Below are 17,495 nucleotides of genomic sequence, written 5' to 3' on the forward strand. Positions count from 1 at the left end.
CTGCCCATCATGGACTGAAGAGAATCTTGCTATAGAGTAAGCCTGCAGACGTTTATACTTACAGAGTCCTGAAAAACAGATGCATGAAAGAGAAGACTGTTTGTATATGTGGATAATTAACTTTACAAATTAGCTTCCCTATTTTGCAAGCAATTCTTAATCAGTAATTATTAATTCAATTAACATCTTTTGCTTTCTTGGACCAGGAAAGGTGTTTCTGTGTATGGGGATGGCTTACGGTAGGCAGTAGATAGACGCAAACAGAAACATATACAAATGCATTTATGCATAGGTATGTCACATGTGCATGTAGAGGGGATCTTTTGTCCTTTTGAAGAATTGTTTAAATACATAAATTTACCTTCCTATGGGGGTCAGTGTGGAAATAGTTTAGGCAGTCCACAAGTCTTAAAGTTGCCAAGTTTGGAGACCCATGCAGTAAAGCCTAATTCAGCTAAGTCTTCCTCAATCCAGTTTTCTCCAGGTATATTTCAGTCCCAAGGTATCTACAGGTCTTCTGATTGGGGACAGGTTGGCTTAGCATAATAGGGACATATCTAAATAAAATTTAGCACCTTTGGCTTTTTGTCCCCTACTTGTATCAAGGGAAGAAGAATACAATGTTGGGGTCTGTTCATCACAGTCTCCTACTTGTCTGGATTTGGAAGCTGAGCCAAGTTGGATCTAGTCTAACCTGGGATGAGGGATTCCAGGATTATAGAGTTGATGGAATAATCAGAAAAGATTCTGAAAGAAGATTGTGACAAAATGCTTCCATGCTGTGGCCTTAAAATCTAGATGGACATGTCTGGTTATCAGGAGTCAGACTTGACTCAGGGGGGCATCTTCATCTTTACCTTAAATGTGAGTTGTTATAAAACTCACCTGGCTACAATTTATTTGAAAAATCAATTAGAGATTCCAAAACACCCTGGACAGCATAATCCTGCTGCCTGATCATTTCTAATTATTTATCTGATTGATAGTCATCCTTTCTATTGGCACTGAATACTTAAGGCAACTCACAGCATGCAAAATATAGATGCAAAATCAAAATTTAAGTGTGATGATGAAACTAGTGACAATTAACCATAAAACCTTGATGACAGGAATAGAAAACTGGATGGGGTCAAATGCAACTCTATGAAGAACACATGCTATGAGAGCCATGCAGAAGTAGACCCTTTCTGATATGCCCAATAAACGGGCCCTGATTGAAGGTTATTTGTAACATCTGAATATCTTCATGTATGTATTTATTTGATATATCCCATCTTTAGTTTTTACAGTTCAAGGCAGTGTACATAATGCTTCCTTTCTTGTCTTCCCCCCACAACAATCCTTTGAGGTGAGTTGGGCTGAGAGCCAGTGGCTCTCGTAGTCACCCAGCTAATAGTTTTGCCTGAGGGATGTCTATGGAGATTCTCAGTCATCCAGGTCGTGGTTGTCCCAAAGGTGCTTTTTTCAGGAGGCAACTGGACTTTCTGGTTTTTCTTTGAAGACATTTTGCTTCTCCTCCAAGAAGCTTCTTCAGTTTCTGGGAAGAAAAGAAAAACCAAAAAGTCCAGTTGCCTCATGAAAAAGCACCTTTGGGTTTGCCTGAGGGAGTTTCCCACTTTCTAATCCAGCACCATTGCCACTACATTACATTGTCTCAGTATCACAAAAACTACTGGACTTTCAGATAGATAGGTCCTAACCCAGGTAAGGTTTAAAAAGTAAATGCTAGCAACTTAAAATGTGTCTGAGAAATCACTGGCTTAGAACCATCTGTGTTCTTTCCATTAAGTCTCTTTGTTCGGAGTGGGACTTGCCTAACCAATATGTTAGCTCAAGAAAGCATGCGGTCAAGTCCTCCCCATACCTCTGCCTCAAGGAAGTAAGGAATCCTTGAGGATGATCTTGGCAATTTTGGTGCCTCACTGAAGAGTAGCAGGCCTCTAGGTCTGGATGGCCCTTAACCTGTTCTGATTTTTAAAAGCAGCAAACCCCGAGGTGGTATTCAGCAGGCTCTGACCAGTTCTGGAGAACCGGAAGCAGAAATTTTTAGTAGTCCGGAGAACCGGCAAATATCACCTCTGACTGGAGATTTTACAGTATCCTTCCCCTGTCACATCCACAGAACCAGGAGCAAACCTCATGCTTTTCTACAGGGCTTTCAAAGGGCTGAACACCATATAAGACTGTCAGCATTTTACTGGGAAGTTTTTGGCCCTGCCAATACATACAGTATGATGGACTGGTTTTGATATTGTTTTAGAATTGTAAGTGACCTAGAATTAATTGTATGGGAGGCACATCCCTGCTCTCTTTTTTTTCTTCAGTTATTTATGACTTTTAATAGTGTTCTTCATTGCTTTTGATAGTTTACAACTTGGTTTAATATCTCTAAATTTAAACCAGAATCTTGTTGATGGTCTCTATCCAGTGTGGTTTTAGCCAGTTTCATTTTCTAGCACCTTCATTCTTAGCATAGTTAATTCAAGGGATTTGAATAAGTAATATGACCAAAATAAAAGAGATTGAGCTTGGTAAATTTAATTTCCAATGATATTTATTTCTTGATGCTATTCTCTTCCTCTTCTCCCTTTTCCTCCCTCTCCTTCCCTCTTTCCCTCTCCCTCCCTCTCTCTCTCTCCCTCGTTCTCCCTCTCTCTCTCCCTTTGTGTCTGAGCTCTGCACATTAGCAATCTCCATAATTTGAAGGAATTTAATTTCTATCTGTGTTTTTATTATCCAGTTTTCACAACTAGGTAGTTACAGAACAAACAATAGCATTTATTATTCTGTACTTGGTATTATGACTGATATCCTTGCTTTTCCAGATCTCTATATGCTGGTTACCGCAGTACACTCAAGTGATACAGTATTCTGAAAAATCATATAAATCAGTTTAAATAATAAATGAAGTCTTTTTTTTTTAAATATGGACACCAGCAGTGCCGAAGGGATAATATCTTCACTGTTGCATTTTACACTAAATGGCACTTCTGGATACCTCTCAAAATTATACTCACATAACAGCATCTGACAATAAAGGCAATCGTGACTGTTTTCCCCCCGCCCAACCAAAATACTTTTTATATTTGGAAAACACATTGTTAATTTTTCTTATCTCAGTGAATGCATGAAAAAAATGTTCCCCATGCACAGTAGCCCTGCCACCAAGTTTTTTGTGCATCCAGTTAGTAAGCATGTCCCAACTCGTTGACTACCTCAATTTTTCACATTGTCTTGGTGAAATTCCCTGTTCTGGAGTTTGGGCATACTTGAACCGAACCTTATTCATCTTATTCATCTTCTGTTTAAGCTAACCACAATCCAAATCCTGTAGGGTTTGCCACCTATCTCTTTATCATCTTCCCTGCTCTCTGCTGGATCCTTACCAGCATATGAGAAGGATTTATACTGACGTCAGCATGCAAGCAGACGGCATTTTTTCCCATGTTAGGAGTATCATCACTCATTTAGCCACCACTTGATAATAAGAAAACAACTTTAGAATTGGGAGAGAAAAGTAAACCTTAAAAGTTATTAGTTGCAATACAAAGCTAACATTTTGGATCGTTAATCAGAAAAATGCTACCAGGCTGTATTTTTGTTGTTGTTCATTATTTAGGGTTTATACAGCACCTAAACATTGTGTAGAGTAAGAACACTGGTGTGATTATTTAGATGAAGACAAAGGGTTGAGTTTCTAAAACGTACAACACAACTCATATTTGAAAAAAAATCAGAACATTTTCATTTTAATAAGATATTTATTTTTGGTCCTTTACTGAATTATAATATATTATTGATGCCTAAAGTATATATTTGTTATAATAAGTAACTGGCTTATTAGAAAAAGGGTTAAGTAGGGGAGGGAATCACCTGCCCTCTGGAACATCCCCCCCCCCCCATGTGAGGTTGGCCCCATCTCTCCTATCCATTCATAAGGGGCCAAAAACCTGGCTGTGTCAGTTAGCTTGGGGACCACCTATATATTTTATTGTAAACCACCCAGAGTTAACCTGTGATAAGATGGGAGGCCAATAAATTTTATAAATAAAACAAATACATAAATCATAAATCAATCACCCGAGGTGTAGGCTAAGAAAAAAGGCCCAGAGAAGGCAGCACCCAAATCACTTGTGTCTTACTGTCAGGAAAACTACAAAACTGATCTGACAGCACCTGGAGTCAAGCTTGATTTGAGGGAGCTTTTGCATTTCAAACTATATTTACTGAATGGTAACGCTGGGAAAAATAATCCCGTTTTATGGCTGTTTAAAACTAAGCTTCGAAAATACATTTTGAGCAGTTGTCACTGTGGGGAAAAAAAGGCTGCTATGTATGGACAACAATTTCCCAATTTATAACTGCAACACGTCCAGTTGGGAAGATACCTCTTCCTGTGACACTACTGTCCAAGTTCTAAATGTGCAAATGAGAAACATGGGAAATTTGAGGCTTTTGTTTTGTAGTGTGTAGTACAGAAATAACTATTTATTTATTATTGATTTATGATTTAATTCATTTGCCACCAACAGCTGTGGTCATAAAATATATATCTGTGACACCATCAAGAGCCGTACAATGCAGTACAGCTTTTGGTCTTACAATACAGTATTGCATGCTAACTTACTGCCCGCTGCCAGTAGTTCAATTCTCACCAGCTCAAGGTTGACTCAACCTTCCATCCTTCTGAGGTCAATGAGGACTCAGATTGTTGGGGGCCATATGCTGACTCTGTAAACCGCTTAGAGAGGGCTGTAAAGCACTATGAAGCCATATATAAGTGCTAAGTGCTATTGCAATCTGTCTTTATCCTTATATTCAACCTTATATCATCTACTAATTATTATTCATTAGAGGAATTAACAGGGTAGATTGTATTTATGATTCAAATTTTTGTTTCTCTTGTAGCAAACTTCCAAGCTGGGCAAGAGCTGTTGTCCCCAAAATATTTTATGTCACAGAGAAGGCATGGAACTACTACCCATATACAATTACAGGTATGTTTTAAGGGGCTTGTGATGGTAAAGAAAGTAGATGTTTTAATTATTTCAGATGTTATATGATTCTGCTATTTTATCCTGGATTAAAAATGTTATTAAGGTTTAATATTTTAGAGACTAAACGCTCCATCCAATGCATATTAATTTTCAGTTGGGTATACATATATTATTTGTTCAGGTTTAGAATTGTGAACAGTTAAATCAGAGGGAAATGACATACAAAGTCTACACAGAGTGGCAATTAGATTGGAGGTTGGTGTTAAGCAAAATAATCACCAATAATCATCAACTGTCACTGCCATTTTATAATGGCAGTGACAGTTGATATTCAACAGTGCTGAATTAATTTACCTCTGCAGTGAAATGGGAAATGATGGGTTCTACTTAGACAAATTAATAGAATGTAACTTTAGCCAAAGTCTTCCCACGGAATTCTTTTGTTCAAGAATGACCACAGGAACGATAGTAGCAGGCCGGTTGAATCCTGACTGATTCCAGCTGACTCTGAAGATTGACTTTCAAATGTCTGATTTGCATCACTCGATTCTTTTCTGTATCTTGTGCAAATATAAAAAGATATGCAAATGTAAAAGAGGAGCAGTTTTTAGAGTGGGGGTTGTGGATTATGGATGTGATTAGATTTTTTTTCCTCACCCAAAAACTATCTGCTCACATTTCAGTTCTTAACTTCTTTCCCCCCTATACTCCCGGTATAGAAACTGTATTTGGGCCCATTGGACAGCCTCCTGGGTAGCTGAAATTTGGATTTCATTCCTGCTTTGGTTCAAGAAACTGGAGCCTCCTGTGCGTAGTAGTAATCACCTGATCCCTGAGAGCCAAGGAAGATTTGAGATTTTTTGAGATGGCCAGATAAGGAGGGATTACCTCAGGCAAGACTGAGTTATTTTGTTATAGACAGATAATCTTTGACTTAAAACCATTCAAAGTTACTGTGGCACTCAAAAAAGTGACTTGCAACCATTCCTCGCACTTATAACCATCACAGCATCCCCACAACCATGTGATCAAAATGTCAGTGCTTTGCAAGCAGCATGTATTTATGATAGCATTCTGGAACCATGTCAGTTGCCATTTATGACTTTCCCAGCTGGCTTCTGGCAAGTAGTTAATGGGGGAAGCCAGATTTGCTTAATGACCACATGAGACACTTAAATGCAGTGATTTGCTTAATGACCATGGCAAAAAAGGTCATAAAATTGGATGTGACTCATTTAACAACTGCCTTGCTTAGCAGCTGAAATTCTGGCCTCAACTTGTAAATAGTTGTAAATCGAGGACCACCTCTCTCTCTCTCTCTCTCTCTCTCTCTCTCTTACTATATGTTCAGTGTGAGGAATCTTATCTTCCCTTGTTTGTAATAAAACTATTTCTCTTTTTAAAAAAAATATTCTGGAGTTGACAGTCTGCCTTCTAGCTCCCATCTCAGTTGCAGATTTTTTCAATGCCATTGTGACTTTGAATAGTGACCTAACAATTAATTGTAAGTTGAGGGTTACCTGTTGTTGAAGCAGGCTGTCTTATTCTCGAATACATTTCATAGCCTTAAAAGTGCCACACAAAACTGTTATTTTCATAACACAAATTCACAAGTAGTCCTCTGGACATTTTTGCTGTTTTATGTGTTGCTCTTTTCCCCTTAACTTTCATAAGCGAACTTTTTATAAGTTACAGATTAGGAAAACCCCAAATCCCCTTAAAAATAATGACTCCCCATATATATATATATATTTTCTTGGTCTAGTCTTTGCTGGATACATATTACCCAACTTTTTTCGCTGCTGCTTAAATGTTGCACTACATAAAATTGTGAGGTAGATTTGATGTGTTCACCTGGTTGCTATAGCTGATTTCTCTCATAGTTAACCTAATAGCCGTATTGCACCAGGGATATTTTTTAGTAGGGGTTACAAGGATCAGGCATGGCTTCATTCAGTTCATCCAAGGACAAGTTGCCATTCTTCATAATTAGAACTTTTGCTAACTGGAGAGGCAAGCTGAACACGAATTAGTCATACGGCTACAAATTATTGTTTATGGTACCAGAGCTTAGTTTGCTCTCTCCACATGCCTATCTGAAAATTGCATTACATGTCCAGGGCATACCCAGTGTTCTTGTAAAAAATAAAAACAAAAACCCTGCTCTCACTTTTGCCATCTGAGGTAAAATGTCAAGGGCATATTTCTCCTGGCACCGCAGAGTTTCTTTGGCACCAGAGGAGGACAGCAAACATGCTCTAACTTTGAGCTAATAGGGAATTGGAGAATTGTGCTGCCTGAAGGGAAGCCAGGGTTGTGAGATGTGTACATTCCCCAAAAGCCACAATGAAGCCTTGACTACTCTCCGGGGACAGAAATGTTCTCCTTGGGTTCTGTTGCTCCCATCCATTTAGATTGTTGTGTGAAACTATTCTTGGGAGTCCATCTCATAAGAATTTCCAGTTGCACCAGCACCATCTCCAAGGGTCCCTCCACTGGAAAAAGGGTAGTTAGCCTAGTGGTAGAACACACATTGACTTCTCCAGTTTACAAATTAAAAATGGAAGAAATATCATGGAAATCTTCTGCCTGAGAGTGGAGCTTTGGAGAACAGTTATCAGTCAGAGGAAAGACTACTGCAGAGGGATCTAAATAATAATTATTTTGGGACAGATGAATCTCAAGGGACTTTTGCTGAGTCCCATGAGTTTAGTTTTCTTATATGGTGCCATTTTAGCTTTCATGTCCAGTTCTTCACCCCAAACTGTCATATCTACTTTCCTAAAAGAAAGCAACTATTCTCACAGATGAAACAGGATTAACAAAAATATAAACTTCTCTAACAAGTATTTTGCAATTGTTTGAGGCAAACTTGTTATGTTCTCCATGCTTATTTATGATGGAAGCTTAATCTTTCCCTTGCCCTCCAAAGTGAGTGCTGTAAAAAAATCATGAATTGGTAAGACATTTTGGAGCAATATTTTTAAATTCAGTTTCCTCCATTATATTTATTGAGGCAGACTGCAGGGTTAAGGTTTCTCTTACATATACACATGCACAGTTTTTTATCTTTCCTTTGGTGTTGTACAGTTAGTATTTTGATATAATTCATAAAATTCCATCACAAAGAAGTGCACATATATTTGTAGACAAATATCATTATTGTCAACAATTTTAATTTATACAAAACTGAATAATTTATTGGGCAAAACTATAATAATTTAAATTAAATTAATTAAATGGTGACATGGAGTGGTGGTTTCAATTCTCTAAGGCAGGAATGTCAAACTCGCAGCCCATGGGCTGGATGCATCACGCTCTGGCCATGCCCACCTCAGTTTTAGTGAAGGAGGAAAAAGTTGTGATATGTCACATGATGACAATGTGACGACCTGAGTTTGATACCCCTGCTCTAAAGACTATGCCTGACTCACATTTGTTATTATTAAGATAGCATTTGACACAAATTCACAATGCTTTGATACTCCAGCATTTGACTCTAACTTGAATTACTATGCAGTTTGCTGACTGGAACCCTGGGAGTATTCTTGATATATTAATTCAATTGATTTTCCAGTAAAATTTTGAATAACATGCATTTATGATAAAATAAAAACTCTCTCATTTGTTTGGTGTATATGTGCATACATGAACACACATATATACAATACACACATTCAAATAGTTCTGTAACTTTAATATTTCATTAAGAGCAGGGAAGCTGAAAAGCAAAATTATGCAAAAATGGCACCAAGTTCAATTCACAACTTCCAATAATTTATCTACTCATTCATTATTGAACAATTACAAATAGTGCCCCTTTGAATTGTGTTCCAGCCCATATAATTCTTAGGGCTTTGTATCATGCATCAAAATTAGCAGTGCATTTTAATTAAAGCAATGTGAACAATGAAATAATTTTATGCCATTATTTTTCCTTTTCTTTTATTCCCATCGGCCGAATGTGGATCAGAATACACGGTAAGTTCTGATTCTTCTTTGTCATGTTAAATAGTATTTAAAAGCTATGATTAGAACAAAACAATAGACTCTTGGCTTTTTAAAAGAATAAAAATAATGATTGCTCCTTCTTTTATGTAGCTGAAGAAGAATACTTCTTCTAATATTATTAGTTATGTCACTGATATAAAAATGTAATAATTTCAAAGCTTGATATATTTTGTTACCCAGTAGCTGTAATAATAATAATAATAAAAAACCTTTCTCTTTTTATATAAAAAAGAGGTATACAGGCTTTAATATGCTGGTTATTGCTAGTAATAGAGAGACAGTTTTTCATTTTATCTTTCATTAACTTATAAAACAACCATCTGTCTTGATACACAACCTGGAAAATGCTGCAATCTCCAGACAGAATTAAAAAATTCTGGGCTCGGTGCCCAGAAAACATAAGAACTGAACTAGGCAGTATAAGAAGAGACACAGAGCATACTTAAAAATACCATACTCTCCTCTGAGCAAAATCAATTTCTGTTCCATTGTCTCCTATGAAACAAATCTTGTAGAAATACCGTGTTTCTCATATAATAAGGCCGGGTCTTATTTTATTTTGAGCCCTGAAAAAATGGCTAGGCTGTCTTTTTGGGGGGTGACTTAATTCCCCCCCTTGCATCTTCGGGCGGGCGGCGATGGCTTGGATGTTGACCTCGGCGTTGGTGGGGCACTTCATATCGGAGTCAACGCAGGCAGCACCATATCTGGGTGTGCAACAAAAGTACTTCCTAATGGCAAGCCCCCCCACCATTCCCCCCATTTTGCATGTTTTAATATAGGCCTTAATTTGGGGGGGGCTTAATTTCATTTCATGCCTATAAAACATGCTGGGACTTCCTATTGGGGAGGCCATATTGTTGGAGAAACAGGGTATATTTCTGTAGCAAGCACACCCTTCCCTATAACAGTTTGATCAACATTCTAAATAAAATAAAATAAAATTCCATAGCGAGTTTAAGTAAAAAGATGGGAAAATTGGCCTTCACAAATTCAAAAGGTAAAGATGTCCTTAAGTCAGGCTTCTCATCTTGACTTCTTGCATCTGTTTATTATCGCCAAGCGCGCTTAGGAATAATTCAGAAGAAGTCCTGTGTGGAACCAAATATGTATGGAACATCTGTCAGCTGCTCATTAAATCATTGGTAGCAGTATGGCAGCTGTTTGTTAATACTGTCTTCTGGGATTTTATTGCTTACGTCCCAGTCTTGCCTATGGTCTTTGGGAGCCTTCCATCCAAGTAGTAGCCAATCCCAATGGTAAGCTTTGTGCCTAGACAAGGTTGAGTCAGGTGCTTCCACATGTTAGGAGGTTTGCTAATTAACAGGGCTAAACATAAGATTTTAACAAAATGTTATCCAAAAATGAGCCCAGTCATTGTAGGGTTAGAGATTTGTGGTACAAAAAACTTAAAGACCACTAAAGAAAACTATGCTCTCAAATTGCCCAAATTTATTCAGCTTGGATCCAGTAAATCTTGAGAGTCCTAGAATAACCTAGAATAGGGGTAAAACATTTATTTATGCTTAGAGTCTCCAAGAGAGCTTATATGAGCGTTCAATCTCAACTTTGTTATATTTAGTTTATTAATTATTCCCTTGACGCATTCCCAGGACAACTAATACTATTTTCTCTCTTTGTGGATGTTTCAACTTCTGCACATTATCTGTGATCTTTGTTTTGAACAATAGTGGCTTAAAGCATTTTATTGTTGAGATAATTACAAAATATGTTATTGTGAGGACCATCGAGGCTTTTACTTTTGAAGACAGGAGGCTGTATGTGTTTAAAAATATTCTTCATAATATTCATGCAGGAAGAAATAGGAAGATATCAAGTCATAGGGCAGTGATGGCTAACCTTTTCGTTGTCGCATAGTCCACAAGTCTTAAACTTGCCAAGTTTGAAAACCCTTGAACTAGCCATTATTTGAGAACATAGAAGCTAATAAAAAGTAAGACATCAAGCACACATTGAACAGGTTATCCCAGACCAAGTATTCCAAAGGCACCTTAAAGGCTGCCTTAATCTTAACAGTTGTTTTCTTGAACCATCACTAAGATCAACTGAGACAATCTGTTTAAGAGCATCATCTATATAACATTACATACCCAATTTCAAATGTATCACAAAGGCTTACAGACTAAAACTGGAATATCTTATCATGAGATCAGGTACAGTTAATAGCCTATGCGTTCAGCAGAATTATTTGCTGCGTGTAGCTAAGCAACAGTTGATAGCAAAGTTTTCTGTTAAATAACAAAAACTAAAGTTAGTATGTAAAAGTATGCCTGATGCATAATTTAATGCTAATTGGAAACAATTCTGGAACTGCAATTTTATATGTAAAATTTGCCATATCCAAAATTTGGGTTTAGAATCGATATTCTAATTTGATGTATAATTTATATTATTGACGGAGTGCATTATTCATTACTATAGTATTCTTTCAATGATGTGAACAATAGGAACCAAGCATATTTTTAGGTTAAAAGCTAATGGGCTTGTGGATTTTGACTAGAAAAATGGATATAAAATATACTACTATAAGTTTCCAATGATGTATTAAAATATATTAGCTTGATGATACTTAACATTTGTTATTTATCTACTCATTTCTCAATGGCTAGATAATATTTCTCAATCTATAAGTCATTTTCTTATTTGTACTACCTATTTCTTGTATTCTTTCAAAATATATATAGGTAGTCCTGACTTACAATTGGGATCAGAACTTTTGTTCTGATCTGAACTAAGCAAGGCAGTTATTAAATGAGTTATACTTGATGTTATGACCTTTTTACCAGAATTGTTAAGAGAACCACTGGGGTCATTGAATGAATCACACAGATGTTAATCAAATCCAGCTTCCCCCATTGACTTTGCTTATTGGAAGTTGACTGGGAAAGTCACAAATGGAAATGTTGCAACCATCATAAATACATGCTGGTTGCCAAACACCCAAATTTTGATCGTGTAACATGAGGATGCTGTGATGGTTATAAGTGTGAGGACTGGTTATAAGTCACTTGTTCAGCACTGCCATAACTTAGAATGATTGTTAAACAAAAGTTTGTAAATTGTGGACTTCTCTAATAAAGAAATGGGAAGAGAAATATATTTTGAAATATAAGATAAAACGTGTCCTGAAATCCTACTAACATATGAACTACCTTACTCTGAGTCAGACTCTCAACCTATCTTGATCCAAACCAAAGTTATTAACTGAAAATACCAGGAATTATGCAAATTATGTTTCCCTTTTCCCCAGCAACTTTTTCTACCTCTTATTTGGTTTTGATCCTTTTCTGTTTGATATATTTGTCCTTCCTATCATTTTGAAAGAAGTGGGAGGTTGAACCATGCTTTCCATTTAGATGTTTCAATTTCATATTGAGGGAGACTGATCTGTTATCTTTTGCATTTATATTAACCATTACTCAAGGATGCTTGAAAGTTAGAATGTATCATATGCACAATAAGTACCTAGCTTTCAATCACCATGAATCATTGTTGTGGTAATGAAAGAATTTAATCAGCTACTTTAGAACTGTAATTTGACAATTTCAGTTGAACTGTAAACCTGCATTGCAAAAACTGTAACTTCAAAAAGTGTGTTTATTTCAACAGTATGATTATACTTACTAGCTAATATTATTGATGGCTTCTTGCATTTAAATTGGTGCATAAAGTAATTGGAGAGAAAATTGATAATTTGTTTTGGAATGTCAGATGAAATGCTTGCACTTTTATTATAACCTGGTTGGGTTCAAATTTTTATTTATTTATTTTATTATGTCAAGTAATTATAAGATAAAAGGTATAAGTACAAACATAGTTATGAATACATGAAATTGATACATATAAAAAAATAATAGGACAGGGACAGTAGGCACATTGATGTGCTTATGCATGCCCCCAATAGACCTCTTAGGAAAGGGGTAAGGTCAATAGTAGACAGTCTAAGATTAAAGTTTTTGCAGTATGGGGAAGAAACCACAGAGAAAGGTAGAGTATTCCAGACATTGACCACTCTGTTGCTGAAGTCGTATTTCCTGCAATCAAATTTGGTGCGGTTTACCTTGAGTTTGTATCTATTGTGTGCTCTTGTATTGTTATGGTTGAAGCTGAAGTATTCATTGACAGGCAGGACATTGCAATATATAATTTTATGTACTATACTTAGATCGGACCAAAGGCGGCATAGTTCTAGGTTGCCTAGGTCTAAAATTTCAAGTCTGGTGGCATAAGGTATTCTGCTATGAGTAGAGGAGTGTAGAACTCTTCTTGTGAAATATTTCTGGACTTTCTCAACTATAATAATATCAGATACATAATGCGTGTTCCAGACTGATGAGCTGTATTCAAGTAATGGTCTAGCAAATGTTTTGTATGCTCTAGTTAGTAGTGTGATATTACCGGAGAAAAAACTACGCAGGATTAGGTTAACAACTCTTAACGCCTTTTTGGCTATGTAGTTACAGTGGGCTCTAGCACTTGGATCATTAGAGATGAGTACTCCAAGGTCCTTGACAGAGTTTGGATCATCAGTAAGGTCTTGACTACTCAGCTTGTATTTTATTTTCTGATTTTTTTTGCCAATATGTAAAACAGAGCATTTATTTGTTGAGATTTGAAGTTGCCATTTGTTTGATCATTCTGATACATAGTCAAGGTCTTTTTGAAGGGTAGCAGTATTGTCTGTGGTGTTGAATAGGTTTACATCAGCAGCAAAAAGAATGCAGTTGCTCTTAATATGATCACAGAGGTCATTTATGTAGACTATGAAGAGAGTTGGTCCTAGAACTCTGCCTTGGGGGTCACTACTATTGACAGGTACAGAATTTGTTTCAATGTTTCAGAACTTTCACACTTGAAATGTGAAATATTTGTGAAATATTGTGTCTATGAAGTAAGATTTGGTCTAAAATATAGATATTTGTGGTCTGAAGTTTAGATTTCCAAACTAAGTCTGAAATATGTCTATTACTTTGTAAAGAGTTGGGAGAAAACAGAGATATATACAAGGTCAGACCACACAGCTTCTTTGTTTCTTCCCCCTCTCCTCTCTCTCATCATGTGCATTTATTTGCTGTCCTGAGGGGTAAGGCTTACTCATTTCCTGCTCTTGTGTTTAAAAAAAAACCTCAGTTACCCCATTACTTTTCTTAGAAATAACATAATAATAAACCCTTTTTATGCTGCAATTAAAACAGTTAAAATGCTAAAATATCAGCATTTTAATGATTCGTGTACATATTCTTTACTGCCAGAAATAATGAAAATAACAAGAGCATTACCGCCACCCAGAAATCTGAAAATATAGAAAAAGAAATTTGTTTTATTCTTTGCTTTGTTCTCCCATGAGCTGTGAAGAGCATCCAGTAGTGGGAGGTGCTTCAGTCTCTGCACGTCTAAGCTGGGCTTAATTTCTGGAACGCTCCTCCTCCTCCATGGGACTCCTCCCCAGCGTTCCCCAGTTTTGGCTCAGCCTCGTGAGGGATAGGCAGTACTTGTGATTCTTCCTTGGCTGAAACAGGAAAATTCGTTTTTACTAGCAGGTTTGAAAATTGACCAGTTTGTCTTTAGGACTCTTTAGCCTCCTAATCACATTATGATCTCTCGACGTTGGCTCTTTAACATCAGGCAGTCGGAGATTGCTCGCATTATAGGAAAGTGCTGATTTGTACCCCGAAGCGGAGGGAGGCTTTGGCGTTGCTCTGCGCCCCCTCCCCACAACCGCTCTTTCTACCCCTGCCATTCCGATAGATAGCCGCAGAGTTTATTACATCTGAACAGCGGCATGAGCTTTTTTGCTCACAACAGAGTCGTATCGCTCTCCTTCCCCCCTCTGAATGCTGCCTGGGGGTGGAAGATTTAAACGCTTAGTTCCTTCCACCCTTCCCCGCCGTTTAGCCTTATAGGAGAAGCCCTCGGAGGCTACTCCTCCATGCGGTGGGAGTTTGCTGCTGGGGAGCATGCCAAAAGGTTAATGGCCGGAGGCTTTTTTTTTTTTTTACAAAGACCTCGTGGCCACGCTGACTGTATTTCATTTTGTGCTGTGTGAGGTACTTTCTTTTCCGAGCAGAGGTTTCTCTTTAGGAACACTTGGGATCATTACATCCTCGTCTTGTTTTTACTACATTCGAGGCTATCTGTACATTTAAATTGTTGGCTTAACACTCACAGCCCAATCAACCCAGCGGCACAACAGCGAGCACCTAGGCCTGTGTCCGCCTGCGCAGGGAAGCTGTTGAAGGCCTCTACCTTCATCAACTTGGGCCTTTAGGCGTGCTCAATTTGGCTGTTTGGATTTTCAATAATTTTAGTTTTGTGCTATTTATTTTATATATATTATATATATATATATATATATATATATATATATATATATATATATATATAGCTATATATTAGTGATTTAATAATAATAATAATAATAATAATAATAATAATAATAATAATAATAATAATATATTCGGTATAATATTTTAATATCAATCAAATATTATTACTGAGATACGACTCATTATAGATAGATATTAAAAAGGGGGGGGGAATAAAACATCATCAGGGCAACCGGTCTGTTCTTAGATCAGGCCCCTGGGCGTGCCAACCGCCTTCACAGTATTGCATTGAATAACGAGCATACTGTAATTCCTTCAATCGAAATGGCAGGCGGTAGTAGCTCTCAGACCTCAATTTTGAAGGTCAAAGCCAAATCTCAGCACAAACCTAAGCAGACTAAAGGGAATTCTAAAACTTCAGAAAAGGATGCCAACAGGCGCCATAAAGCATTAGAAAAGCAGATACATAAGTGTACAGGGGAGGTGCACAGGGCCTCACTGGACTTTCCACCCCCCAGTCCAGGTCCATCTACCTCTTCCCACCCTCTGCCTCCCCTAGATCTCTCCCTCTCATCCAGGCGCAGCTTGGCTCCCCAGAGCCAACAGGCCGTTACCTGGAACACTGACCATATGAAGGGCTCCCGAAGCTACATTCACTCCAACGGCTGCCAGTTTTTGACAGGATTACATTCTTCCAGAGGAAGTTCCAGAGAGGATGAAGGTGTGGATGGAGCTGGCGATCCGCCAGGGAATCGCAGCAGATCTTCAACACGCAGTTCTGACCAGGGAACATCCTGTAACCACTGATTATGATTCCCAATCGCTGACCAGGTCGGAGCAACACTATACCTAGGTACATTTACAAGGGGAAGCGCCCCTCCAAGGGCCAACGGAGGAGGAGGAGGCGGAAGAAGTGGAACAGACTGATCATATGGAACAGATTGAATCAGGATCAATACATGACAGTGACCCGGCCTTGTCAGAAGCGGATGCCTTAGAAAGGGGGATGTCTGAGGATGAGGATCTTGTTCCCGATCAACCTGTATTTACAGGCTTATTCCGCCCACAACTATTCAAATCACTCTTGTTTAAGGCAAAAAACATTGCACACCTGAACAAGTCGGCCCCTTCTACCACTGCAACTCCTTCAGAAGAGGGACCAGAAGATCTAATTTTCAACCAACTGGTAGTCGAGGCAGATGTGATTCCAGTTCCTCACATGTTTTCGGACCTGGTACTGAAACAGTGGGTGTCTGCAGCAGTGTACCCTGCCCCCACGGGATATGACAGGAAATATTTTAATTTGGCCCATTATTTCTCAAAATTATTGAATACTCCCGAGGTAGACAAACCTATAGTGGGATTAGCGTCCTTGTCCTCCATTCCCAGTGAAGCGCTGGAGGCATTAAAGCCGGAGGAAAAATGGGCCGAGCTGCCCCTACGCAGGGCCCATCAGTCTGATGCGTGGGCCACAGCCGCTTCCTTCTTTACCCATTCTTCTCTCAGGTGGCTCCGTCTCTTACGGGAGCATGTCCCCAATTCCAACATTAGAGTGCACCAAAATATTGCAAAATTTATAGCAGCCGCTGAATTCTCAGCTGACGCAACTTATCATGCAGTCAAGTTTTCAGCCAGAGTCTTTACTTCACATGTCACAGTGCGACGCTTACTATGGTTAAAACATTGGCAAGTGCACATTAAGCACAAATGCAAGCTGGCTTCATCTCCTATTGGGGGAAACAGACTATTTGGCCCTGCCCTCGACCAGCTGCTAATCGAAACCCAAAACAAAAAGAAAATTCTACCTTGCCTTTTTCAGAAGTCAGATTCTAGAAACCCTCAGTCCTTTCGGAGGGGATCCTTTTGGCCCTTTTATCAGGGACCTTTCTCACCCAGATACCAGAGACCCCCATCATTCAGACCAGGGCAGCAGCCGGAAAGGTCCGACTTCGGAGATAGGAGCAGAAGGGGTGGCCAATCCAAGAGATCCTTTCGAGGAGCAGGAAATACTGTAGGTCCTTCCGGTGTCCAAGATAGCTCCCTGGACCCGAATCCCATTGGTGGACGCCTTAAATTATTTGCGGACCAATGGGATTCCTCAACGTCTGATTCCTAGGTAAGAGGCATGATCAGATTTGGC

At 38.4% G+C, this 17,495-nt stretch overlaps 1 protein-coding gene across 1 annotated transcript in view; it reads left to right on the forward strand.

Annotated features, from left to right (window-relative positions):
* PITPNC1 (phosphatidylinositol transfer protein cytoplasmic 1) overlaps positions 1-17,495 on the forward strand; it is a 181,398-nt gene that overhangs the window by 106,296 nt on the left and 57,607 nt on the right. The window contains exons 3-4 of the mRNA XM_087956104.1: positions 4,909-5,001; positions 5,152-5,155. Coding sequence (XP_087812230.1) covers positions 4,909-5,001; positions 5,152-5,155 — 97 coding nt within the window. The remainder of the gene's footprint in view (positions 1-4,908; positions 5,002-5,151; positions 5,156-17,495) is intronic.

Source organism: Notechis scutatus, chromosome 2, assembly GCF_049901735.1.
Source record: "Notechis scutatus isolate UNSWTSFEM ecotype Mainland chromosome 2, rNotScu1.2, whole genome shotgun sequence".
NCBI classification, from domain to species: domain Eukaryota; kingdom Metazoa; phylum Chordata; class Lepidosauria; order Squamata; family Elapidae; genus Notechis; species Notechis scutatus.